This window comes from Neurospora tetrasperma (genome assembly GCF_000213175.1).
Source record: "Neurospora tetrasperma FGSC 2508 unplaced genomic scaffold NEUTE1scaffold_5, whole genome shotgun sequence".
Taxonomy (NCBI): Eukaryota; Fungi; Ascomycota; class Sordariomycetes; order Sordariales; family Sordariaceae; genus Neurospora; species Neurospora tetrasperma.
Genome location: NW_009799103.1, coordinates 2,603,763 through 2,627,754, shown reverse-complemented (window position 1 = coordinate 2,627,754; position 23,992 = coordinate 2,603,763). Strand labels below are relative to the sequence as shown.

General features: G+C 52.6%; 8 protein-coding genes across 8 annotated transcripts; 5 read left to right on the top strand and 3 right to left on the bottom strand.

The window, feature by feature from the left end:
- Positions 1-2,160: 2,160 nt before the first annotated feature.
- Positions 2,161-3,286, top strand: NEUTE1DRAFT_47333 (arginase; the record flags this gene model as incomplete). Its single annotated transcript, XM_009854474.1, has 3 exons — positions 2,161-2,241; positions 2,317-2,900; positions 2,974-3,286. 3 exons carry the CDS (start codon positions 2,161-2,163, stop codon positions 3,284-3,286), a joined length of 978 nt encoding a protein of 325 aa, XP_009852776.1.
- Positions 3,287-5,157: 1,871 nt separating this feature from the next.
- Positions 5,158-6,519, top strand: NEUTE1DRAFT_131338 (uncharacterized protein; the record flags this gene model as incomplete). Its single annotated transcript, XM_009855133.1, has 2 exons — positions 5,158-5,388; positions 5,475-6,519. 2 exons carry the CDS (start codon positions 5,171-5,173, stop codon positions 5,857-5,859), a joined length of 603 nt encoding a protein of 200 aa, XP_009853435.1.
- Positions 6,520-8,069: 1,550 nt separating this feature from the next.
- NEUTE1DRAFT_86134 (uncharacterized protein) lies at positions 8,070-11,083 on the bottom strand (the record flags this gene model as incomplete). Its single annotated transcript, XM_009855132.1, has 2 exons — positions 8,070-9,461; positions 9,532-11,083. 2 exons carry the CDS (start codon positions 10,506-10,508, stop codon positions 8,330-8,332), a joined length of 2,109 nt encoding a protein of 702 aa, XP_009853434.1.
- A 1,680-nt stretch (positions 11,084-12,763) lies between these two features.
- NEUTE1DRAFT_86131 (uncharacterized protein) lies at positions 12,764-14,649 on the bottom strand (the record flags this gene model as incomplete). Its single annotated transcript, XM_009855131.1, has 1 exon — positions 12,764-14,649. One exon carries the CDS (start codon positions 14,647-14,649, stop codon positions 13,153-13,155), a length of 1,497 nt encoding a protein of 498 aa, XP_009853433.1.
- A 695-nt stretch (positions 14,650-15,344) lies between these two features.
- NEUTE1DRAFT_48041 (uncharacterized protein) lies at positions 15,345-17,029 on the top strand (the record flags this gene model as incomplete). The annotated part of the gene is made up of 2 exons (XM_009854527.1): positions 15,345-15,399; positions 16,308-17,029. Coding segments are annotated over 2 exons (777 nt in total), but the record flags the coding sequence as incomplete, so codon positions are not given.
- A 2,051-nt stretch (positions 17,030-19,080) lies between these two features.
- NEUTE1DRAFT_86125 (uncharacterized protein) lies at positions 19,081-20,172 on the top strand (the record flags this gene model as incomplete). The annotated part of the gene is made up of 1 exon (XM_009855130.1): positions 19,081-20,172. One exon carries the CDS (start codon positions 19,081-19,083, stop codon positions 20,170-20,172), a length of 1,092 nt encoding a protein of 363 aa, XP_009853432.1.
- An 854-nt stretch (positions 20,173-21,026) lies between these two features.
- On the top strand, positions 21,027-22,215 carry NEUTE1DRAFT_67439 (uncharacterized protein; the record flags this gene model as incomplete). Its single annotated transcript, XM_009855129.1, has 2 exons — positions 21,027-21,564; positions 21,715-22,215. 2 exons carry the CDS (start codon positions 21,057-21,059, stop codon positions 22,038-22,040), a joined length of 834 nt encoding a protein of 277 aa, XP_009853431.1.
- A 141-nt stretch (positions 22,216-22,356) lies between these two features.
- On the bottom strand, positions 22,357-23,754 carry NEUTE1DRAFT_46047 (uncharacterized protein; the record flags this gene model as incomplete). Its single annotated transcript, XM_009854412.1, has 5 exons — positions 22,357-22,394; positions 22,481-22,884; positions 23,009-23,211; positions 23,272-23,286; positions 23,314-23,754. The coding sequence occupies 5 exons, from the start codon at positions 23,752-23,754 to the stop codon at positions 22,357-22,359; spliced, it is 1,101 nt and encodes a 366-aa protein (XP_009852714.1).
- Between the last annotated feature and the right edge of the window lie 238 nt (positions 23,755-23,992).

Here is a 23,992-nt window from a genome sequence, read left to right as displayed (position 1 = left end):
GAAATGGGACCGACAGCAAGCATCGGTCGGAGGAACTGCCGTTAAAGGACGAGCAGTGACGACGCTTCCTCGTTCACCCGGTCACCTCTTTGATGGAATTATATCCCGCATATCTACTGTGTACAGCAGAACATCCGGAGCATCATGGATTCATGGGAAGCCAGAGGTTGCTCGACATCCCGGGATCTTACTCTCGGCCATCTCCATAAGCAATTTTTATCTGATCATCTGATAACTACGGTGGGAAAAGAAGCGGACATCTGTCTTCCATCTCGTGTGACGCGACTTGTAGAAGTTTCCCCCAAGACAGCGACAAGCGACAAGGATACCGAGGGAAGTACATAGAGGTACATAGCTGTGAGACAGGCGTAGCGTGAGCTTAATCGCTACCGCACGAGCGCATCCAACACAGCAAACACCGATCTCGCACTAACAGAAACCCCTCCACAGAACCTGAGCAGTAACTTGAGCATGCCGACTTCCGGTCCTGTCGTCGGAGGCGTCATGGCAAATGCCTGCATCCTGGGTAGAGGTTTTTTTGTGCCCGAAACCATCGTCTAACAGACCGGGGTGTGGCCCGGGCGGTCAATTGGACTGTTCGTGTTCTGCCATGCGGGTTGGATAAATCGACTGTGTGCCACGCTAAGTTGGCTGTGTAGGCGCATAGGCTGAAGCCCAGAAGCCAAAACCCCAAACCTGGCATCAACTTCGTGCGACGGCAACTACCTACTATTCGTGTACCAACTGAAGTCTTCGCTACAAGTCATCGTTTCAATTGACGACAACAAGAGGATAGAAAGGTCCTTGTCGAAGCCCTCGGTTCTTACTTTTCGGTCCTTTGAGTTTCCTGCTCCTGTTACCATACCTCCAACTATACCTCCCGTCTCTTACCATAATTTTCTTGGCTCTCGGAATTAACCTTTCTAGACAATCTATCTCCTGCTTTGGCCCCGAGTGGTCTGTATCTGCCTTCGTTTCCTTCTCTCTCCCCCTCTCTTCTTTCTTGAAGGGTAGTTGGAGGACGTTCTATATTGCGAGAAGGAGAAGGCGAACGCTTGTGGTTGAGCCGCCGAAGGCGTCATGGCCCTTATTGGTTACAATCTATCCACAATGGTGATTTATCATGGCGCACAGTCGAGTTATCTGGCCCGCCGCTTTGAGTCAGAAATTGACAAAAATGGAGAATGGAAGTTTTCTAGAACTTCAGATAACCTCCACTCGGGCCTGTGGCAGCCATGAGACGATGGGCCTTGACCCTCGATGTCACTGGCGGGAATGCTCCTCCACAGACTCTACGTCTCCAACCACCTCCTCTGCTTGGCCGGGCTGATCCCTCGCGATCGCTGCCACAAAGCTGACTCGGCTGACAAGCTTTGCTTCGAATTTCTTTGTTGTCAAACAGTATGCCCCTCCACTCTCTGATCAACCCCTCGTCGGCCCTCAAGCAAGGAGGCGCCATCAGGACCCTCTTATTGGCGGCCTTGACACATGGCCAAGATCACCGTACGTAATACTGAATCCTACCCTCACCTTCTTCCACTGCCAGATGCCCAGATCTGCTCTTCGGCTCGGTGAGACAAGATGCAAAAATGCCAGGGTATTGTCGGATAGTACCGGCAATAGCCGTCATTTCCGACTTGTTGGAGCCTTGGGAACGGAGTCCATCCCTCCTCGGGGCGGGATGAGGATAAAGTGATCCGTGGTCCGTGATTCGGATCCGTTCACGCCGAGACCAGTACCGGGGCATGAGCGGTGGGAATCTAGGCATGTCGAAACTTCCTTGCTGGGATGGAGAGGTCGGGAAGGTAGGTGAATATGTCATGGCGTGGGTTTCAGAGAAAAACTATTTCTCTTTTCTTTTTCTATCTGATTTTATTTCTCTTCCTTCTTCTCTCCTCACTCAACAACTTCTCATTCTCTTTGTAACACCTACTACGTACTACACTACACTAGCCTTCTTCCGATCTTGGTCTTGTGAGATCTCTTTGGTTGCATCACTAGCTCTAGCCCTCGTCTACCCCCACTGCTACCCTACCTCTCGGCACCATTCCTTCTTTGCTAATGTCTCCCTCCCTCGTCGATAACCACGCAGCGGCTTATATAGCTGCTCCCTCGTCCGCAAAGGCACCAATGATCCAAAAACCAGGCAACACTTTCGGCATGTCTTCCCCAATCGAGTCCAAGTTTCTCTCCCAGCCAAGGGACCTCGGCATTGTTGCCGTAGGCTTCTCCGGCGGCCAGGTATGTGATGCTCTTTTTTTTCTTTTCTTGTTTTTCTGCCGCGTTTGGCATCCATTGACATGACCAAAATTCCAGTGCAAGCCTGGTGTCGACGCCGCCCCCTCCGCCCTCATCGAGTCCGGCCTTCTCACCCAGCTCCGCGAAGAGCTCGGCTACAAGCTGCACGGCGATGACGAGGTGCACCTCTACACTGACCTCGTTCCCAAGGAGGACCCGCCTCACCGCAACATGAAGAACCCGCGCGCCGTCTCCAACGTGACCAAGCGCATTGCCGAGCAGGTCCACTCGCACGCCAAGGAGGGTCGCCTGGTTCTCACTCTCGGTGGTGACCACAGCATTGCCATTGGCACCATTGCCGGCTCGGCCAAGGCCATCAAGGAGCGCCTGGGACGCGAGATTGCCGTGATCTGGGTCGATGCCCACGCCGACATCAACACCCCCGAGACCAGCGGCAGCGGCAACATCCACGGCATGCCCGTCAGCTTCCTCACTGGCTTGGCGAGCGAGGACAAGGAGGAGTTCTTTGGCTGGTTGAAGCCCGACCACCTCCTCAGTGTCAAGAAGCTGGTCTACATTGGCCTCCGCGATGTCGACCCGGGTGAGAAGCGCATCCTCAGGGAGAACGGAATCAAGGCGTTCAGCATGCACGACATTGACAAGTAAGCCTACTCCCCGGCGAATGACATGAGTATGCCCGGAGCATCTTGCTAATCATTACCCCTTTCGTATCAGGCACGGCATCGGTCGCGTCATGGAGATGGCCCTCGGCCACATCGGCAACGACACCCCCATCCACCTTTCGTTCGACGTCGATGCGCTCGATCCCATGTGGGCTCCCTCCACGGGAACCCCGGTCCGCGGCGGTCTCACTCTCCGCGAGGGCGACTTCATCTGCGAGTGCGTGCACGAAACGGGAAGCCTTGTCGCTGTCGATCTTGTCGAGGTCAACCCTACCTTGGCGGCTCCCAACGACGTTGGCGCACACGAGACTGTTCGCGCTGGTTGCTCCTTGGTCAGGTGCGCTCTAGGCGAAAGCCTTCTATGAGTGACACCCTATCCAAAGGGTAGTCAATCTGGGGGATGAAGAAGAGAAGGGGGGCAGACGAAGGGCCCAACACAGGGAGGCCGCCGCAACGCGGCGTTTTTTATTTTTACATATACGACATAACAGGACAAATAACGGCAGCATAATGATGTCTCCTATAGATATGGGATGGGACGTCAGGTGTTTTAGGATACCATTGGGGGAATATTTTTGTCTTTTTTTATTTCTTTCTCAAGAGCTAGCCTGTACATAGACGGCTTTCTTGCGGGCCTGGTCTTTGGAGGTCAGCCCGGGATCTGATGCCTCTGATCATGGAGAGCATACATCGATCCCCTTTGAAACGCAAAAGAACTTTTATTTGCGCTTCTACTTTGTTGGCTCCATCTCTGTCGTTGCCTGTCTTTGAACAAGAACCTATTGCAGTTTCTTTAGTTGCATCCCACACCCCCAATTCTGTTGCACAGACATTAACTCGCAGATGGCCGACATCGGACTCTTCGGTCCGGCACCGCACCATTTTTAGCAGCATGTCAACGGCGCCGTCACTGCAGTGTTCGGGCTCCTGCGCCGAAATAACATGTCTGAAAATCCACCGACGAGTGTGCGAAAAGGTAACAGCACTGAGGCGGGGGGTTATCTTCAGTTCCTCGCTGCAATGGCGCGTCTCATCCCACTCACCTCAAAGATCGGACGGAGGGGAGTGTGCTGTTGTGGTCCTTCATTATCGATAACGCTGCCCCTCCAGACGGAGACGGGAGCCAAGCCAAGCCTCTTTTACCTAAGCGCCGAGATCACCGTTCCCGTCCGCTGTCACGGCGCTGCCCTGCCGCTGTTCCGAACGATGGAGTCCTTGACAACTCAGTGATCACTTTCGAGTTTCGACAGACAGACGAACCTGGGGACTGAGGTCGGTGGAAAGGTTTCATAGCTGCATATATCATGTATATCTGAAATATTATGTGTCATGGATGCAGGCCAACAATGATGTCCGTTTCTATCACCTCCCAGCCCGCTCAATTTAGTTGTCGTTCGGCTCGCTAAAGTCTCCCAGCCACGGGAAACCGGCCGTAGCAAGTTTCGATTTCTACCCCACTGTCGTACCAGGCAGGCTGCAAGGTCCCAGACTTACAGGACAACAACAGCAACACCATCGTCGACAACTTCAACAATAGCTGTGTTCTAATTGATGGATATACCATCTTCTATACCAGAGACAATATTCTGTTACTTCAACGACAATCGTCTGATTGATTAACTTTTACAAGTCGGATCTTGTCATCATCTGCACCGGTTGCCAAGCCCAGTTCTCAACTGTAGTTGAGGGCTAACAACAGCCTCGATTTCACGGAATTACGCTACAGAGGCATCTTAAAGCAAAGCTGTCGCGCGTTTACACATCGACAAAGTCAAGAGTGCATTGATACGACGTGAGAATTGGTTGTGCGCCTCCGGGTCTAGACATTGACCACAAACGCCTGGCTGGCCCCTTGCGGAAAGATCTCTACAGAAGAGCTGGAAGCTGAAGTCTGGCAGGTGGTGCTGTGCAGCGAGAAGTCCGAGTGTCTCAGGAAGGGAGTCCGTTTGGAAGTTGGAGAATCATCCTCAGGGCGTGCAACCACCGCGGCAGTTGGGTGGTTACTGTCTAGTATCGAGGGGTTCCAGGCTGGCGACCACGGAAAAGGTTCAAGAAAAAAGATCTTGACGTCCAAGGTTACCAGCATTGTTGAGGGAGAAAGCTCGAAGTGAACCAACATCTTCACATTCAGTCGACAACCCATCCAACTCCCTCTATCAGTCGTCGGTCCCCAGACTCAATTCTCATTCAACTCCAAGGCCGTCATTCCAAAAAAAAAAATCATCAGCGAGCCCAGCCTTTCGCCAACCATGGCATCAACAGTAACGAGCGATTCACTCGTCTACGACCGCTCCCGCGGCATTGGCGGCGACGGCGGCGTCGGCGTCGAGCGAGTACACAAGTACCACTGGCCAGCCATCCAGCTCAACGTGTGGATGCTCGTTATGCTTATTGCGGCTTGCACCATTATCGGCGTATTTGCGACGTTTATTGATGTGCAAAACATCCTCTTGCTACCTGTACCATGGTACGTTTGCTGTCAAGCTTTCCTCCCTCCCTCCCTCTTTTCATTTAACACGCCCATCCCAAACCACCACTAACATAGGTAACCAGGTACTTCCCCTACTTCATCACCGTCTCGTCTCTCACGATCCTCTTTATCGCTTTTCTCCTCGCCCTCATCTTCCAGCGTCGCTTGCTTCCGTCCATCGTCATGATTGGCGGCTTTATCCTGTTCGTCCTCTGGCTGGTGGGACTGATCGTCATCAGCGTGCAGCTCTGGGGTCCTAACGGCAGCGTCAATTCGAATTGCAATTTGTTTGTCTTTGGCGCCGACCCGCAGCCGACGGGCCAGAATCTTGTCACCCTCGCCTGGCTGGAGCAGAGGAGTATTTGCCAGAGTTGGTATGCGGTTTTCTCGTTTGCACTGGTCGGGACGGTGTTTTTGGTGTGGATTATGGTTATTGCTTATCAGGTTTTTGCTGATGATAGAAGGTAAGGGGGAGGGAGGTAAGCCAGGTGTGTGAAAAGGAGGTCTGGGATGTTTTTGTTATGACGCGAGCGAGCTATGGTGGTATTTTTTTCTTGTACACGTTTGTGTTTCCTCGGGCGCTCGATACATAAGAACTGGAGGTGGCATGACGATGGATACGAGGTTTGGATTCGGATACGGACATGATGGCAATGATTACGACGGGAAAATATGAAAAGTTTAGTGTAATGCACCAGAAATACAAAACGAAAGCTTAAGACAAGCCCCCGTTCTCCTCCATCGCCAAACCCTTCTCAACTCCTTCCAACTCAAGCCAAAAGCCTCCCTCCATCCGTGCCCAAGCACCTCCCCGTAACATAGCGGTCCCTCATGAGATAAATATACGCCTCCGCCACGTCCTCGGGCGTGCCCACCGTCCCCGTCAGCGTCTGCTTCTTGAACCCATCCAGCAGCTGCTCCAACTGCTCCCCTTCGCCAAACGCACTGAACAACTCCGTCTTCACCGCGCCGGGGCTGACCAGATTGACCCTCGTAGGCTTCAAGTCCACCGCCAGGCCTCTCGCCAGTCCCTCGATCGCGCCGCACACGCCCGCTACCACGCTCCATCCAGGGGCGGGTTTCTCCGAGTTGGTGCCGCTCGTGAAGGTGATGCTGCTGTAGACCGAGTGGTTGAAGTACTTTTCCGTAGACAAAAGCTTGGACAGGATCAGGGGCGCCGTGAAGCGCACGGCGGAGGCCCTCACGTAACCCTCGGGGGTGATCTGCCCGATGGGCGTCAAGGCCAGCGCGTCGCCCGCGGTGAAGACGACATGGTCGAACTTGTGCCGGCCTTCCAAGGTGGCTTGGTCGAGCAGTTGCGTGAGGTTGGCCTCGACGGTGGAAGGGTTCGAGAGGTCGCAGGTGAAGCCGGTAAGGCGAGGGACGCCGCCCTCAGCTACAGAGGTGGAGGAGGGCACGTAGGCGGGGGAGGAGCGGAGACGGTCCAGGGCTGTGGAGAGTTTGGAGGAGGAGGAAGAGGAGACGGTCACGAGCAGACCGGCTTCGAGAGAGGCTTCGGAGACGGCGAAGCCAATGCCAGAGGTGCCGCCGAGGATGAGGACGCGCTGGCCGGCGAGTTTGGAGGCGTATTTGAGGCCGGAGGTAGCGGGGGCGGCCATTGTGATGGATGACTATGTAATTATGTATTTTAAGATGGGTTATTCAAGATAGTCTGGTAATATATCAAGATGGAAGGAAGAAGGAGAGATTGTCGAGTTAAGGATATAAGATCAAGATGTATGGTGATGGGGATCAGCTTCAATATATACCAGGTGTGTATAATAAATAGTATATACCAGGACAGCCCAAAAACGGAAGTCCCGGTTAGGATGTCTCGGTGTTAGTGCTCCTCGCGGGCGGGACCCATACAAACCCCGCATGCACTATACTGTACCCCAAATCATAACGCAGGGCCCAGAACTTCACTTTTTCGCCCGCAAGTGGAAATCAATTGTTAGGCCCACCAGACTTTCGTAGCTTAATTCTCAGCTTCTCACAAAAGAAATTCTATGATTAAAACCTTATATCTCACAATTCCGCTTCTTTTCAACCTCCACGATACAGCTAGCTTACTTGCTTATACGGATGTGGTTGTCAGACGGCAAGTCAACTTCGTTCAGCTCGGCGTCTTGGGGGAGTTGAGGGGCCAATGCACTCGAGGGTTGGGGTTGAATTGAAGCTGGACGGCGTTAACGGACATAGTAGGGAGTATATTGCATATTAAGTCGCCAACAAGGGTTCAAATCGTGTTGCAAGTTCGTGACAATGTTCACCAGCGGGAACAACATCATACCGCAGCCCTTTGCCTCTTCAGCTTCTTGAATCGGGAACCTCGGTATCTCCACTCCTTTCGTTCATCAGCGCGGCATTAACTCCCCACGCTTCATCGTATAACACAGCAATAGGTCCAAGGTCGACTGGGCTGACTAATCATCCCGCTTACAAACACTCGGTCGGTGAACATTGTCGTTCGGTTTTTCGGTGACCTCAAGACATTCGGCGATCTTTCGGTGGTCTATTCGGAACCGACATGTTTGGGGAAATGTGAAAAACACATTCGGCCCGCTACATATAAATGCCACGGCTGCTTAGAATTGGTCAGGGGCAGAGATCGTTTCGACGTCCGCGCGAACTGCTGGTTCGACATGTACCCAAACACTGATGACAGCGTATAATCGACCGAAGACCCTGATCTGCTTGATTAACCTACTAAAACATTTTTTTTGCCCACGAACAAATCTAACTACCTTGGGAAGTGAACTTCAACATGACGACCACATGACTCATTATAGTATACAGAGGCGCTCCATCTCTCTTCCGCAAAAGGGCCCAAGTATCTGGGCTGTAGGAGGCATATTCCAAAAGAAAGGCTGATAAGAGGAAGTAACAGCTACACTTAAATTCCAACTCGAGCATCCATATCAACCTCAGCTGCCTCCTATTGTTGCTTCGAACTGGCGGCACCAGCAGTCTTGGCGCCGCTGCTACCCATCAGGTCACCAACCCAACCCATGATTTCTCTATCATCGGCTGATAAACGGGCGTACTCGAGCAGCAATCTAAGGACATAAACTTGCATGTCCTCCTTCCGGAGCGCCTTGTCGGCCCACTCCTTTCCAGCCATAGCAATGGCCTCGGCAACCTGGTCATGGCCCTTGACCTTGTCACCATAACCAACAAAATACTCCATGATGCCAAACCAGTCGCTATACCGGTTATCCATGGGGACAAAGTGCTTCCAGGCAGTCAAACGACTGTCGTGCCACTCCCTCCAGACAGTGGCCTTGATGGGTAGAGATGTTGACCTCAGGAAGCCAAGGTATCTGCCCGAGAAGGAGTTGCCGTCAATGTCGGGAAGGTACTTGTAGTAAAACTGGGCCGCCATCTTCATGCCCGGCGTGACAGTGTAGTGCGGGTCGGTGTAGTTGCATCCGAGGCCCTTTTCAGGCGCGGGGGTGCAGAAGAGGTCAACGAAACTAACGTTAGACCATCCCTTGACCCAATCGCCCAGCTTGCCATCCTGTTGGGCCTTGAGGCCATATTCGGACGGGGGCAAGTCGAAGTTCTCTGGGAGCTCAGTCCATGAGACTGCGCGCTCGAGCTTAGTGGCGTTGTTCATGGCCACGAAGCGGTGGCGCTGGAAGGCGCGCCAGTTGTTCTCGCGGTTCTTTCCTCCCGTGGCGACACCACGCCAGACTACGGCATCCTTCTTCTCAGCCCAGGGCACGTCAGCACCCTCTTCGCCCATGAAACGCTCCTCTTCATTCCAGTACATGGGTGCAGGGAGGAGAATCTCATTATTGACGGCCAGCTTGGAGCCGCCGAACATGGGGAACAGCGTATCGGTAGCAGAAATAGAAAGAGGCTCGACAAAGATACCATTGAGTCCCTGAAGATCAGGCTGGTGACAGACTAGGGTGCTCAACGTGTAGTTCGAGACATATCCCTTCTCGGTATGCGGAATGGCAAAGTTGTTGTTGATGGTCGGGCGGCGGTCAAAATCGGTCATGAGACTGGAGGTACGGGCTAAACTGTCGGGGGGGCAGCCGCGACGAGCGATGGTCCAATAACTTGGGATACCTGTCATCTATGTGTTAGATTGATCCATCCAGTGTCTGATGTGTGAGCCTGCTGGCGGACATACCGGTTTTGTCTTCCCAAACCTTCTTGGGCGTAACTTCGTCCTCAGCAGGGTTTATCTCAAGATTGGGCAACTTTGGGTACTTCTCGACCACAATCGCGGCATCTTTCATGGTCCTTGTCTTGTGCGCCGCTGTCATGAACTCATCAATCTTTTCCCAGGGCACCACCATGCGGGGTTCATCCATGGCATTGAGGGCAATGTCCAGATCAGGAACCAAGTGTTGGATGGTTTTGATCAAATCCAGCCAAATCTTTGTCCAGAACCAGTCGCTCCCACTCGAGGCCTGACCGTCACGGACGGAAATGCGCATCTCAAAGTCATAGGCATCATGACGGATACGGGCTGGCTTGAGTGCCCAGAAAGGCTCCAAATCGTGGTAGATCTGATCCCAAAAGTCTTCGACAATAATAGCATCTTTTTCCTTGGCGAATTCGTACCATTTGTCGAAGCCGGGTGGGGGGTGGCGGCCGCGACGTTCACGGTAAGCGGCAGCAGCGTCAGCGAGCGTGTGTGTCTGCTTTGCTAGTCTGTCACTGAACTCCTTCTCGGCAGCTCGGACGCGAGCGTCGATGGGGTGGTCACCGGTAGCGAAGTCGGCAGGCTTCCATTCCAAAGAACCCTCGTCAGAAGATGCAGGTGCGGTGTTGGAGGTGGCAGGCGGGGTGGTGGTGGTGGTGGTGGGGGTCGCGTCGGCAGGAGAGTTGTTGGCAGGAGTGTTATGAACGGGAGGCTCGTTGGAGGGAGGCTTATCAGCGGGGGGCGGTGATGTGTGATCGATGATGAGCTCTTCAGTATTGCCATTCCCTTGGGGTACTCCCACGGGCTTCTCTCCGGTTATTGTGCCTTGCCTTGGGGGGGCGGCGACGTCAACACTAGGCAGTACGTTGTCGGTACTGCTAAGGTAGAAGAGACATAGTATAATGGCGATGGCGGGTAGGATGTACCGCAACAAAAATGTTGGTCGTGGTATCATTATGGCGAAGAGGAGATGGAGAAGCGTTTAGAAGCCCCCATCTACCTTGATGGCACGATTGTAATGCTCGGTCGGGACGCAATGTTCGGCGGGTTTGTCGAGATTCTAGGTCGAGAGGGAGGACATGGGATGACACAAGCTGGGCAAGCGAGGTCGAGATGTCAAACAAGTATTCGCCGCTTGCTGGGTGTGTCGCACAGCAAGACGGGTATCGACGCTGGCGTGGCTCTCTTCGGTCCCGTGGCGGGGGAGAGACAGGATGCGTTGCGCTGGTAGGACGAGGTTCGGGACAAAATGTCAAGCGAAGCTTCGTAGGCCAAGAAATATAGCCTGCCGAGTGCTGGGAGCCGAAGTACCTGAACGGCCGGGTCTTCTCACAATGTGGGATGGGTCAGGTAAGGGTGGCCAGTTGGATCAACGTCGGGGAAAGGGAGTGACTGGCAGGACGCTTTTTCCTGAAACGAGGCCCGCTGTACGTGGAATTAGAGTCGGCGTGATCGGCAGGAGAATCGACAAGCAAGGCACGGTTGGTGTAGTATCGAGTGCCGAGCAAATAGGCTATGTAAGGAGAGAAGACTGAAGGGATGTAAACACAAGGATCAAGAGCACAGAAAAGTTGCCACCACCGACTCGACTTAGTGTCTAGCTATGGAAAGTACACTAGTGTAGACCAGAAAGTCGGGTGGAAGCTGAAGAAGGAAGGGTTCGAGAAGATTGGATCATGGGATGAAGCAACCGTGAAGCGTTGCAGATTCTGGGTGGGTTAGTTGCGCGTGGTAAGTAGCCGTTGAGGTAGCAAGGGGCCCTGGAGAGCTGAGTGGTCTGTCTCAGTCCAGGCAACCATGCCTTCGCGCTGCAGAATATGTCAGGGGAAATGGCACCCAGTGGTGGAGTGGATAGTTCGTCAAGATTAGCTACCTTATGTACACTAGAGGCGACTAGGCCAACCAATCAGAGAGAAGCATTGGCCAAGAGTGTGGCACCCGAAGCTGCCTCGGTGCTAGCCGTGCGCACGTAGCTGCCGTCCTGGATGCGTACTTCCCAGCACAAGGGGCATTCGCGAATGGCTGGACAACTGAAAAAGGCCACAGCGGCCGCAGCAACACGGCCACACCAAGAACTGAACAGAAGACGGGACGGGACCCCCTCACCCGACAATTCGGGCAACGATCGATGACGGGGCAAATTGCAATCTCCCTCGGACTCGACGCCCATCACATGAGAGCGAGTCGACTATATCTGAATTCGCGAGTCAGAGATGCTTATGAGTGTATGGAAGCACAGTTACTGTCTGTCAGCTGCTAGGTTTATCTCGGGTCGCTGCAGGGTATCGGCATTGCAGTGCAGTGCATCGTACAACTCCAGCGTGGCAGCGACACCACAAACAAACAAAAACACCGGCTGTTCGCCACGATTGCATGTCAAATGTCAGCCGCCATGCTTGCACTATTGGAACTAGCCGAGCCAAACTATCGACATTTCCAGATTTGAGGTTCTTGGTGTCTACAAGCCTGTCCCATGTTTCGAACCTTATGCCATGTACCATGTGTTGTTGACATTTTTGGAAGCTGCATACTCGGTTACTGTCTGTCGGCCATGGTGAAATTCTACATTAAATATTGTAGTGTCCTGTTTACCCCAATCAATGTACATAGTTAATACAGCAGCAAATCAGCTCTGTGAATAGAGACAAAACACGTACCGGGACCGGTACTGTAGTGTTAAAGCTCGCTGCGAACTAGAAGTATGGTGCGATATATAGGAGGCCCAATGCACCATCGTTTTCGTCAATCAGCTACGACAGATGTCAACATCTGTGAGTCTTCCGTAGTATAGTGGTCAGTATGTGAGCTTGTCAAGCTTGAACATCAGTTCGATTCGCTCGAGACCCGGGTTCAATTCCCGGCGGGAGAGACCTTCTTTTTCTCTTTTTTTGCTTCCTCGCAATTGAATTCACCTCTGCCTCTTTTGAATTCATTGATTGCAAGAAGGCATCTCGGGAACTTTTCTTGGTCTCTTTTCCCACTTTCCTTATGTTCCTAGTTTTACTGTTAATGGCAATTTTAAGCCAGTTCATTCCTTTCCAACCATTCTGGACTTGAATCATCAAGCCAATCTGCACTGATCTCGACCAACCACTAGCTCCAAAAATGTTATGACTGACAACATGGGCTGAGATCCTATTTTCCTTGTTCTACTCCTGGGCTTTATTAGACATTCATCATTATTGTCACTTTCTGGACTGGGCTGTTCAAGTTGAGCTCTAATCACCGTCTCACTCGGGTCTCTTACAGCCCCCTTCACTTAACAATGACTACCGCCCATCAAACTTCCTTTCCAGGGTATCGCCTCCCACCGTCTCAAACAACCTCCCTCCATCACCAGCAGCACTACACCAATCCACCTCCACATGATGTCTGAGCCAATCCGTGGATCATAGAAGAGAAAATAACTCACAACCATTAAATAGCAACGACATTTCGTACCTAACCATGCACTGCCTGCCAACAGCAAAACACCAGAAACGAGCCCACAAAATAACGCCCACCCATGCCAGTCCAAAGTCCGTGTACATAAGACCAGTACTCACTTATATGTGGAAATCTGTTGAAGATCCAAGTCTATATTCCCACGTGCCATACCTCTATTTGAGGAGGATATCATAGCCATCCCGATTGATTCTGACCTGCTCACCTCCAAACCCGTACTTTCTCCTGACCAGCTCGAAGATAATCAGGCCCGCGCTCGTGCTGGGCACCTGGCGGATCGTGTTCCACCAGAAACCTCTGTACAACCAGTTTCGCATGTTCATGCCGGCTCCTTTGGCGTCGGCAGCACAGGACGCCCACGTCTCTTGGTAGGCATTGTAGTACGTCTTCATCATGCGCCATCGGAAGCGCGCCCGTTCCTCGGCGGGAGGCAGTAGCCTCTCTCTGTCTATCTCCTTCAGCTTGCGCGCTTGCGCATCAATCTTTTCCAGCCTTTCCCAGTGTTCGGCTTGGATGATGGTGAGCGGGTGCAGTATAAACTGCTGCAGGGTTGAGGCGCCCATGCCTGCTAGTAAGAGGAAGGCCGGTTCGATGGCGTAGTGCGGGCGGATGATGGCAGGCATGCGGGGGTCGTCGCTGTCTTCTCTGCCTGACTCTGAGGATGGTTGCTTCTCGGAGAGGAGAATGATGGATTCCTTGTTCAGGGAGCCGTAATACCAGGACACAAAGTTGTAGTAGCCCTGGGCTTTGAGATACTCAAAGGTGCTAAAGAAGATGGCGCTTCCTAGACTGTCTTTGAGGAAGGAGAGGGTCCAGCCGGCAAAGATTCCGCGCACACCGATCTCCTTGATCTTTTCAAAGCTAAAGACCCACATGCTCTTTGGTCGGATAGCGCTGGAATTGCCGCTCGCGGGCGTGGTCGATGTGCCGGCGTATTGGCCAATGTCGTATCTTGCCTGGACGGCGTCCAGAGGGGCAGCTATCACACTCTGCAAAGTGCCGGCCAGGAAGCCAGCAGTGAAAGTCTCGAGAGGCGAGGGAGGCGGATACACACGTTTGCTGGCGAGTCTGCTTTCCGGATGAAGATGGCCGAGAATGTGGAGGTAGCTGGTATACAGGACAGCTCCAACAGTCACGTTGGCGATCAAGGGAGGGAGAACCTGGTCCGGGACGACGCGCCAGCCATAGTGCTTCACAGCGGAGGCAATCACACCTGGCGTTGTTGCCCTGGCGCGCACCCTAACCCATTCCCATATCTGGCTGACAGCAGTCGGGGCGCCAGCTCGCGCGGCCGTGGTGAGGACCTGGGAGGGGACATGAAGCTGACTGAGAAGCACAGCCTGCTGCTCCTGTAGGGCGCGCGCATAGGCGAGGTAGTCGACTCTGGTTCGGAAGAAGGCCTTTGCGGGTGCGCGGAAGTAGAAGGTCAACACCTGGGAAGCCAAGGCCCTCACGCCGGCAGCGGACGCGCCCGTGGCGGCATTGCTGGAGGGGGCCTTGTCCGGGAGCTGGCCATCGGATGGGATGACGGGAAGGATGCCGGTGTTGATGCCGCCGGGGTAATTCCCAATGCCGCCTAGGGCATCTCGGGTGTAAATGTTGTTGTTCAAGTTGCTGTCGTTACCGAGGCCATGGGAGCTGCGTGGTGTCATGGTTCGGGCGCATCGTTGAGACGGTTGACTGTACTGCGTGAAGTAAGGTAATTAGTACCGTTGATAAGTGAAATGACCATCACAGGTCAACACAAGATGGATCGAATGGTGATTTCCAGAATTCCCATTCATCAATCCAAACTCCAGAATCCGGATGCCTCTCGTCTTGGCATCCATCAGCTTGGTGGAGCTTGGGCATTCGTCCCGTCTGAACATTCTACCGACGAGAGTCAGCGGCAGGCAACACTGCTACTTACAGTAGTGTACCTAGGTACATATGCGGGGTTGGGTAGAGTCAGTTGCTCCCCAAAGCATTGCAGTTGGCAAAGTCGCTGTTCCTGACTGACAGCTGACAGATTATGGGTCCGTGTGAACGACACCTCATGATGGGAATGTCAACTTCAAGCATTGCTTTCATCACTCACTCTTTCACTAGAACGGACGTGATTTTTTCCTTTGATCTGCTGCTTGCTTCTCTCTGTCCGCCCTTGCCTAAGAAAGCCCATGACAGTTTTCTCTTACTTTCTAATACAATATGGATGTCACTCTCCTAGGCTCACCTCCACTACCGTCCTCAGCGATCCATTTCGTGACAGATGCCGCCTGATAATCTGTCTGATTCGAAAAAAAAAGTCATCCGCACTTGATTCCCTCCAGCTGCCATAACCCGATCATATACTTCCGATCATGACTGACTGGCCGGAAGGTTACCTCCCACGTTCGTCAAAACGTCGCATCCGGTACTGGCGAGTGGCCTTCTCGGCACGAACATGGTGGTTTTGTCCTCCAATGGCTGACGGCGGCCAGGCCATGGCATCGTCGTCACGGCCGCTCATTGGGCGGGGAACCCTGCCCCTGAATCTGGTCCAGCATCACCTGCAGCTTCATTCTCGGTCGCCCATTTGACCTTTCGAGTCTGCAGCTCATGCACCCTACACCCCCCTTGATCTGCTGTATTTTCGCCAATTCTGCCCGTGATTCGAACGTCAAGTCAACATGTGGAAATTCACCTCATCCAACATCGGGGAAAACGTGCCAACACCATCATGAACAACAGCCGAGAACCTGAGACGAAATTTCTCTTTTCGCAACACCCCTTTCCAGAGACAATGTTCACGACTCGATGACAACATGACTGATCTGCTCCCATGCCAGTATGAAACCGCATATGTTCACTCGATATGGTTTCACTCAACCAAGAATAGCGCCGGGTGGTATATCTGGCTTCGACCAATCTGCTAGTGAGTTGATGAGGACCATATCGAGTGAGAAACGGCGGTACATACTCTGCGCAAGCCAACGCCCGATGCTTCATCGTATCCTTGTGGTTGCAGTCGGATGGGTATCCTTGATCCCGAATAGGAAGGTTGTCGAACCCTTGATCTGAAAGCTGTCCGGTTATCGCACCGCAAGTGCCGTCGATGGATGCCCATATAAGATGGATCGAGTGTCTCGTTCGATCGGACTTCAAGTGAAGAGCATTCGGCCGGGCATCCCTCGTTTACCGCCTCAGAAGCCGCCAGACCAAGTCGTCAACATGGCATTCCGTACCCTCTTCTTTGCGGCCTGCGCTTCGGCACTCACCGTGCCCAGGAACACCACCTTTACTCCCCCTTCCCCCTCCTCTTCCACACTGGATGATGTTCACCTCTGGGGAGTAGCCGTCAACCCACCCACCGCCTTGCCCCAAGCCGCCACCGCCAACGACCTCCGGTGGCAGCCCTCTCTCGACTTTGACACCGACGGCTGCTACAACGTCCCAGCCATTGGCGCCGACGGCACCATCGCCCAAGGCCTCCCTCACAACTTCGTCTCTCCCTCCTCCGACTGCCGCGACCCGTCCGACCTGGACAACAACAATGTCTACTCGCGACAGCGCTGCAATGCCAACGGCTGGTGCATTTATCTCTATGACTACTACTTCGAGAAGGACGTAGCCATCCCCTACCTGCTGGATGTGGGCCATACCCACGACTGGGAGCACATCGCCGTCTGGGTGGACGCAAACAACAAAGCCCAGTACGTTGCCGCCTCTCGGCACGGCGGCTACCAGATCAAGGCCGCCGCTGATGTCAGGTGGGATGGGGAGCATCCCAAAATAGTCTACCACAAGGATGGGGCGAACACGCACTGCTTCCGGTTCGCGGACGCGGCGGATGATGCCATTGAGAATGCTAAGGGCGTCTGGTTCAGGGGCCCATTGGTTTCGTATAATGGGTTTCCGGCAGGGATTAGGGACCTGTTGTATGCGCACGATTTTGGGAAGGCGAATATTGCGCTCAAAGACTCGGCGTTTCCGGGGAATATCATGAGTGCGAAGCCGGCTGCTATCACTTTCGATGCATATGTAGATGCCTTGGGGTCGCCAGGGTACCCTTAGGGGGTCGGCTGGGAATTGTGTATCATTGGATGATGGTTTTGGTTTCCTTTGCGTGGCATGTCATCATGGTATTGGATGGAAGTCAATATTGGATACTTCTGGTCGATCCAGAACGTGTATCACCTGACAAGGAATCAGTCTTTGAGTCTACATTCTTGTACATAGTACTTTTGTGTTTTGTGTCCCCCGCCACATCCTCCTTACGAACAACCGCTACTTGTTTCCATCTCATACCTTAGGTTCCCTTACTCCTGACAACAGGTGACGGACAGAAAGTTCAAAGTATGAGCGATGGTAGTTTCCCACATGGTAGGTCGTAAGGAAATTGTATAACACATGTCAGCTAATAATGGAAAAAGCGAGACTGCAACTGGACACTAGGGCTACATTTCTCAGCAACGAGATGCAAAAAGAGCTGATATGGCAGGATACCACGAGACAAACTGTGCAAAGACGTTACAACTCTTTGAGTTACAACCGCAAAAAGACTACGCGCTGGTGCAGGGGTAGCTGAGCGGATTACTTCCCGTGTGAAGAAAGAACAGCGATCCTTTTCCTTTGCACGCTTGGCCAACGCGGCTGATTACCCAGATGTTTCCAGAAAAGCAGCACATCCGCACCCGCAAGACTAGTAGGCAACCCAGCCAGCGATTTAGGGCCCCAAGGGTTCTCCCCCCATCGTATCATCCGGGTACGCAGCCCATCACCCGGTACGGCCTCCCGTCTCCCCGCTAATAGCTTCGATTGGGTGTGTTGTGTCTGTCATGGAAACAATAATGAGACTCAGCACCCGAAACAGTGTACGAATCCTGCTTGTTTGCGTGTGCGAGTCATGGATAGCCGTGAAGGGGTAAAGCAGGGGCAGAGAAGGATAGCGACAAACGGGTTGATGTATGGAAGAAACACGGAATCAGCAGGAGTTGAGGTGTGTCAGGATTGCTCGTATGTAGCTTATATGTGGGTGGAAGGGAGGGGACAGCTGGTTCTGAATTAAGAACCCGTTGGGCATGCTGCCGAGGAGTGTATGTGGTGGAAGTGGTAGTGGGAGTGGGAGATAAGCTTGATGGGTTGGGGACTGAATTAGAGGGACGGGGGAGGAGAAGCATTAGCAAATGTGAGGTTGGATATCAAGGGGTAATGGAGGAACCAGGAGTTGCAAAGGGATTCAAAGCTTGGGTGATCTGGTGAGTATAAAGAAAACTGCACTATACGTAATGTCCAAGTCATTGAGGAGTCACCGAGTTTTCGTCTTTTGCGCTCGCCTGATACCAATCTAACTTCTGTTGGCGTAACCTCGTAAAGGTAGGATGCATCATGCGTGCTGACGATACCTGCGTAGGTATCCTGTCCTTGATGCACTTCCAAATGACAGCAGACGCAGATGCCAGACAGCCAATTTGGGTCAACTCGACATTAGTCGACTCACGAATTTCTTTCCATCTGCAAAGACTCCTACTGGGAGGCACATCTCAGCTGTCACGGTTATAGCAGCTTGCACTACTGCATACGACACCCCATTTTCCTGAGATCTGCCCTTTGGCTATTTCTATTTTGGCATCACATTTCACTGCCGCCCCTTTCACAGTCCAAGAACGATTACCAAGGTCATTTAATTACGGCCATTTCCCATCACATACACGTCACCATGGGCAATTGAACTTGCGCAGAGGCTCCAGGAGTCTTCGGGAAGACGACCCTAACTGCAAGGTGGGAACAGTCCTGCGCCCCTTTGGAGAAAAATTTATTGCAGAATCACTAATGGTGCTGACGCCGCTACTCTAGCCGCTGTAGGAGCGGAACTGTATTGGAACAACGAACCATGGTGACGGGAGGCTACTATTCTAATCCCACGATGGGCAGTGACATCCGCCCATTTGTCTTCAACTCAGTAGGAGGAATTCGGAATACAAATAGGCGACAACTCTGAACACTTTCGAGAAGATTTGACAGGACAGCAATCATTCATAACAGCAGGCACTTGTTCTTCAAACTCTCTTTCATTACCTTTCCACCTAGGCACTCAGCGACGAGCATCGCAGACATCACTCACCATGGAATTCTCTTCCGTCTACGAGACCATGTCATTCTCTTCAATCTACAAACCTCAGGATGTGCTCGCTGCTAACAACAAGGGTATTGAAGAAACCGATCTGTTTCATACCCATGAGCTGGAAAGCGTCGATGGATGCACCATCATCAAAGTTCCTCGTCGCCTCAACCTCGAGAAAAACAAAAAGTTCACCGACAACCAAGTCCTCAAGATGTACCGGTTCCTCGAAGACAACCACGCCAGTCTCTCCGAGCTTTGGAAGACACTTGGGACAAACGGAGAGCAAGAATCCATGAACCTCTTCGTCGCCAAGGCCTATAACGCCACCATCGAGCACCAGCAGCGCGAAATTATGAACTTGCGCCGTCACCAACAAAAGCCTTTCACCTTTGCTGACGCCGAGTGCTGGTGTACACGCAAGTTCGACGAGACCTGGGACCCGGACATGTTCTGCGACCTCGTCGGCCCAGTTCCCGCGCATGCTTTGGGATGTACCGTTCCCGAGGGCAACGCCGACACCGACGAAGCCGGTTACCGCGCTTTGCTCGCCCAAGCCCGGCAGGACTTGAACGCGGGTTGCGATCTCAACACACCGTGGTTGCCAGGGCAGACAGAGGTTGGCGTGCCCAAGGTTGCCGCTGTTAGGGTACACGACATTCTTCGATCGGTCGCCTCAACCGTGGACCCCTCCAACAACGAGAACGGATTGCCCTCGTACGAAGCCAAGTTTCTCGCCATGGACACCATGTACAAGATCTTCCACTGCCTGCTTACCGAGACGGAAACGCCCGTTAAGCGGTACATAAAGACAAACAGGAAGCTGTGGAGGGATCTGGAGAACTGCTTCCTGCAGGTGTTTGGAAGCTGCAGCAGGGACGATCTCTATCGGCTTGCTACGGAAGACGGCGGAGTGTGGCGCGACAAGTTCTTTGAACTGAAGGATCTGATTCAGGAACAGGAGCCCTTGTCGAAGCTGCTTCATGCGGGTGTCGTGCTTTATACAGCGGATGAATTCTGTGGGAAGTCCGAGGACGATGTTGCGTTTGTCATTGATGGCAATGGCGCTGCTGATGGAGAGCTGGCGTACTGGTAGGCGGTAATGGGCTAGATATCTTGAGATCCACGATGGAAAGAGTAGGTGATTGTGGGAGGAAGAAACACAATTTGGTACCCGGTGCCATTGGTGGGAGGGCAGTAAACTATCAGCATGTATTCATTATTGATGCCAAGTGGAAATCTACTTAATCAACTTCTCTTTCATTGCTCCATTACGGCCACCCCCACCTTCCTTGCATGTCCCATCATGCAAACAGCAAAGTCCGGTTACGAAGGAAGGAATCAGTATCTACATGGAATGAGCCCTCGGTATTGGAAAGAAGCCACCACCAGCCAAAGAAGGACCCCTTGACTGAAGGAAGGAGTCCACCGCCAGCCGAAATATGGTTTCTTGGTTAGGCAAGAGCAGCTAAAGAGATGTTCATGATCTGGGCCTTTGCTTGCCTTTAGCTTGAGGCCGTTTCTTTTCCTCTCTGGAATCCAGCATTTGTCCAGATCTTTGAAACTCTCCAACTTTTTTCCTTCACAATCCCCCTCGGGGTTTATCCATTGTTCCCCCACCACCGGCCATATGTATCAGCACCATCACTTCTGCAGTATGCGGCCCGTACTGCGTCAACATGAGGTACATCTACTTTATTACAGGGCTTCCGTTGCTGGTGTTCACGTAAGATCAATCTCAGAATCAGATAATGATGAGTCTCTTAATTGGCCATGAACATTGTGGTCCTAATTTACCATTGGCTTTCGTTTACGATAAGAATGGTCCCAAATCCATGGACACTTGGTCTGTGCTTACCTTGGATAAATGGATCATCTCAGCCCACGGTACACCATTTGGTTCCTCATCTTCGTACATCCTCTTACTCCAGTTTCTCAACCACCCTTCGCACTCCATCCAGAAGCAACAAACACAGCATAATGGCATCCGCTTCGGGAGACCAAGTCCGAGTGGTCTCTAGCTCCGCTTCCACCAACAACGAAGAGTGGACAGAACTGGAATACACACAGAGAATGGGACGCATGGATGAAACCCCAGTCATCAGAATGCCTCCCCGGATAAAGCTCCACGAAGAGCACTACCCAAGCTTCACCGGTCACAAAGTCCTCATGATGCGGCAGTTTCTCAAAGACAACAACGCCAACCTCGGCCAGCTCTTGACGACACTTGGAACAGACGAACATCAGTCCATCGACATGTTCATAGCGAGGGCGTATAACGCTACCATTTCGGACCAGCAGCGCAAAATCATGAGCAAGCATCAGAACATTCCGTTCACCTTTTGCTATATCAAAGGCGAATGCGGCCCTACTTGCAAGTTTCGAGTGCGGATTGACGGCGACGCTGGCCTTGGAGTCGTCACAGGCTGTGTTTCTCACGACGTCGTCAAGACCTGGTTGAACGAGGACCCCAACTCTGGCTACCCCAGTATGTTGGGAGAGTCGCGAGTCGTACTGAACTACGGCCCCCATCCCGCATGGAGACTACGCCATAGTTTTGATGAATGTGTCCAGTACGTCCAGGAATGTGTACTTGATGCCATGGACGAGGCCGCTGGATTGTTGGACGCGTTTATAGCGTGTGTTCCATCACGCCCACCCCACACACACTACGACGAAAAGTTCCTAGTTCTGGACGTCCAGTACAAGATCCTGCACTGCTTACTCACGCATGAAAATCCATACAAACAAGCAATCAAATCAAAAAGGGAAATGTGGAAAGACTTGGAAGACTGTTTCATGGAGGTCTTTGGGCGGTTTGACAAGGACGACCTTCATCGACTCAAGACCGAAGACGATGGCATCTGGTGTGAAATGTTCGACCTTGTCTGCCACTTGGCTAATGAGGAACACATCTTGCCGAGACTGAGCGAGGCGAGACAGGCTATTGCTGAAGCATCCTGACCAGACGAGGAGACTTGCGAGATGGATCATAAGGGTGGAACGGACTGCCTGATGGTTCCTATGAACAGGGGCAAGGAAAAAAAGGGGGGGATTGATGCAGTATTGTGGCCTCCTGTGGGCTGACAAGGAGCTCACCGAGGCCAACAACGCCCGATTACAATGTCATCATACGTGTACCTGCGAATTTGTCTGCAATAAAAAAAAGAAAAAACAAAAAAGAAAAAAAAACCAGTCATAAGTTATAGTTTCTCCCACAAGCGCATCCAACTCAAAGATCCAAAGTCTAACCAACACCACGGTACAAGCAATGCACTCTTTACATCGGCATATCCATACCAGGAAGCTTGGTAAGCCCTAAGTCAGAAAGCAAGAAACGTTAGCAACCACAGTCTAACCCATCAAAGTTCACGCAAAGTTCACGGCGAAAAGTAGGTACTCACAGCCATCATATTCCTCCTTAGCCAACTGCTTGACCGCGCACTTCCTCGCATCCTCAATCTTCTGCGTCTTGAGGGAAGCACACCGAGCGCCCATGCACCCGGACGTATCCATGGCCTTTTGCAGGGAATCGCCCTTCCAGCCAAACACGTAATCGGCGTGCTGGCCTAGCCCCGTCGCGTCGCCCGTGCTGAGCACAAACGGCTGCGACCCGTCGGCCGGCCACTCGGCCTTGTTGTTGAACTTGGTCGTGTCCCAGACGACCTCATACATGAGCTGGGGAATCCGGACTGGGTGCGTGGACGGGCAGGAGCCGCCCAGTGATAAAAAAGTGGCGGGCCCGAAGGTTGGGTAAGCTACGTGGTCTCGATGATTGGGGGAGTCGAGGTTTTTACCGTCCCAGCAGCTGTTTTTAGGGGGCATGTATGTTAGTATCTTGTAGGTAGGTATCTATCTAATGAATGCAAGGGAAGTTCATGTCGAAAAAAAAAAAAAAAAAAAAAAAAAAAGAAATAAAATAAAAATCTCACGTTGGGAAGTGGATGTTGGATCGGATCCCGCCCGGGCAGGGCTTGCTGGGAAGAGTCTCCGAGTCCACTCGGTCATCCTGGCACGGGGCGCCGACGTCGCCGCCAAAGTTGGGGCCGGTGTAGCAACGGTAGCAGTTTTGTCTCTTCAACTTGGTGTCGGGTCTCGACCGCATGTTCGGGTCGCCGACGAGCATACGGAATCCCTGTTTTGCCGTGAACAGCAGCCGGCCGGCCGAATTAGTCATATTTACCTACCTAGGTACTGCCGGATACAACGACTAAAAACGGGAGGTCATCACACTCACAGGCTTAAACGCCGTGATCTTTCCCGGATCAGCCGACACATAATAAACCAACACCCCGCCATTGATCTGCGTGCTAAACTGGTCGTTGAACTGCAACGCCGCACCGCCCTGCGGCACCCGCTTGTAAGTCCCGTTGCGAGCCTTGAAATACAGGTTTGCTGTCCAGTAGTTGGAGAAGTCCTCGGAGAACTGGCACGTGGTGCAGCTGGCAAGCTCGGAAATGTCCGTGTGAGGCATCGACACGTTGAAGCCGTTCCCGCCCACGATCTGGTGCACATGGGGAGAGGGGATCTGGCCCGGGTTGACGAGCGGATCGACCCGGTCAATGACTACTTGGGCACAGCCGAATCGTAACATGGTGACGCGGTTACCGCCGCCGCCGCCGAATTGGGGCAAAGCTTTGGCGCCCGCGAAGAGAGCGAGGAGGGTGGACCAGAACATTGTGGAGAAAAGGTCGATGATCTGTGAAGAGCTACGGGGGTTGCTTCTTGGTGGAGTGGCTGTTCGACGGAAGCATTAAAGCCAAGGACGATGAGAAACTCGGATGTCCGTTTGAGTTCAACAAAATAGGTTCAACGGTTGGGAAGACGGATTCATCGTCACCTAGAATCATGGGGTTGGGTTTATAAGTCTTGGATGTTGCACGGCATCTAGATCCAGAAACCACATGGCCCGCTCA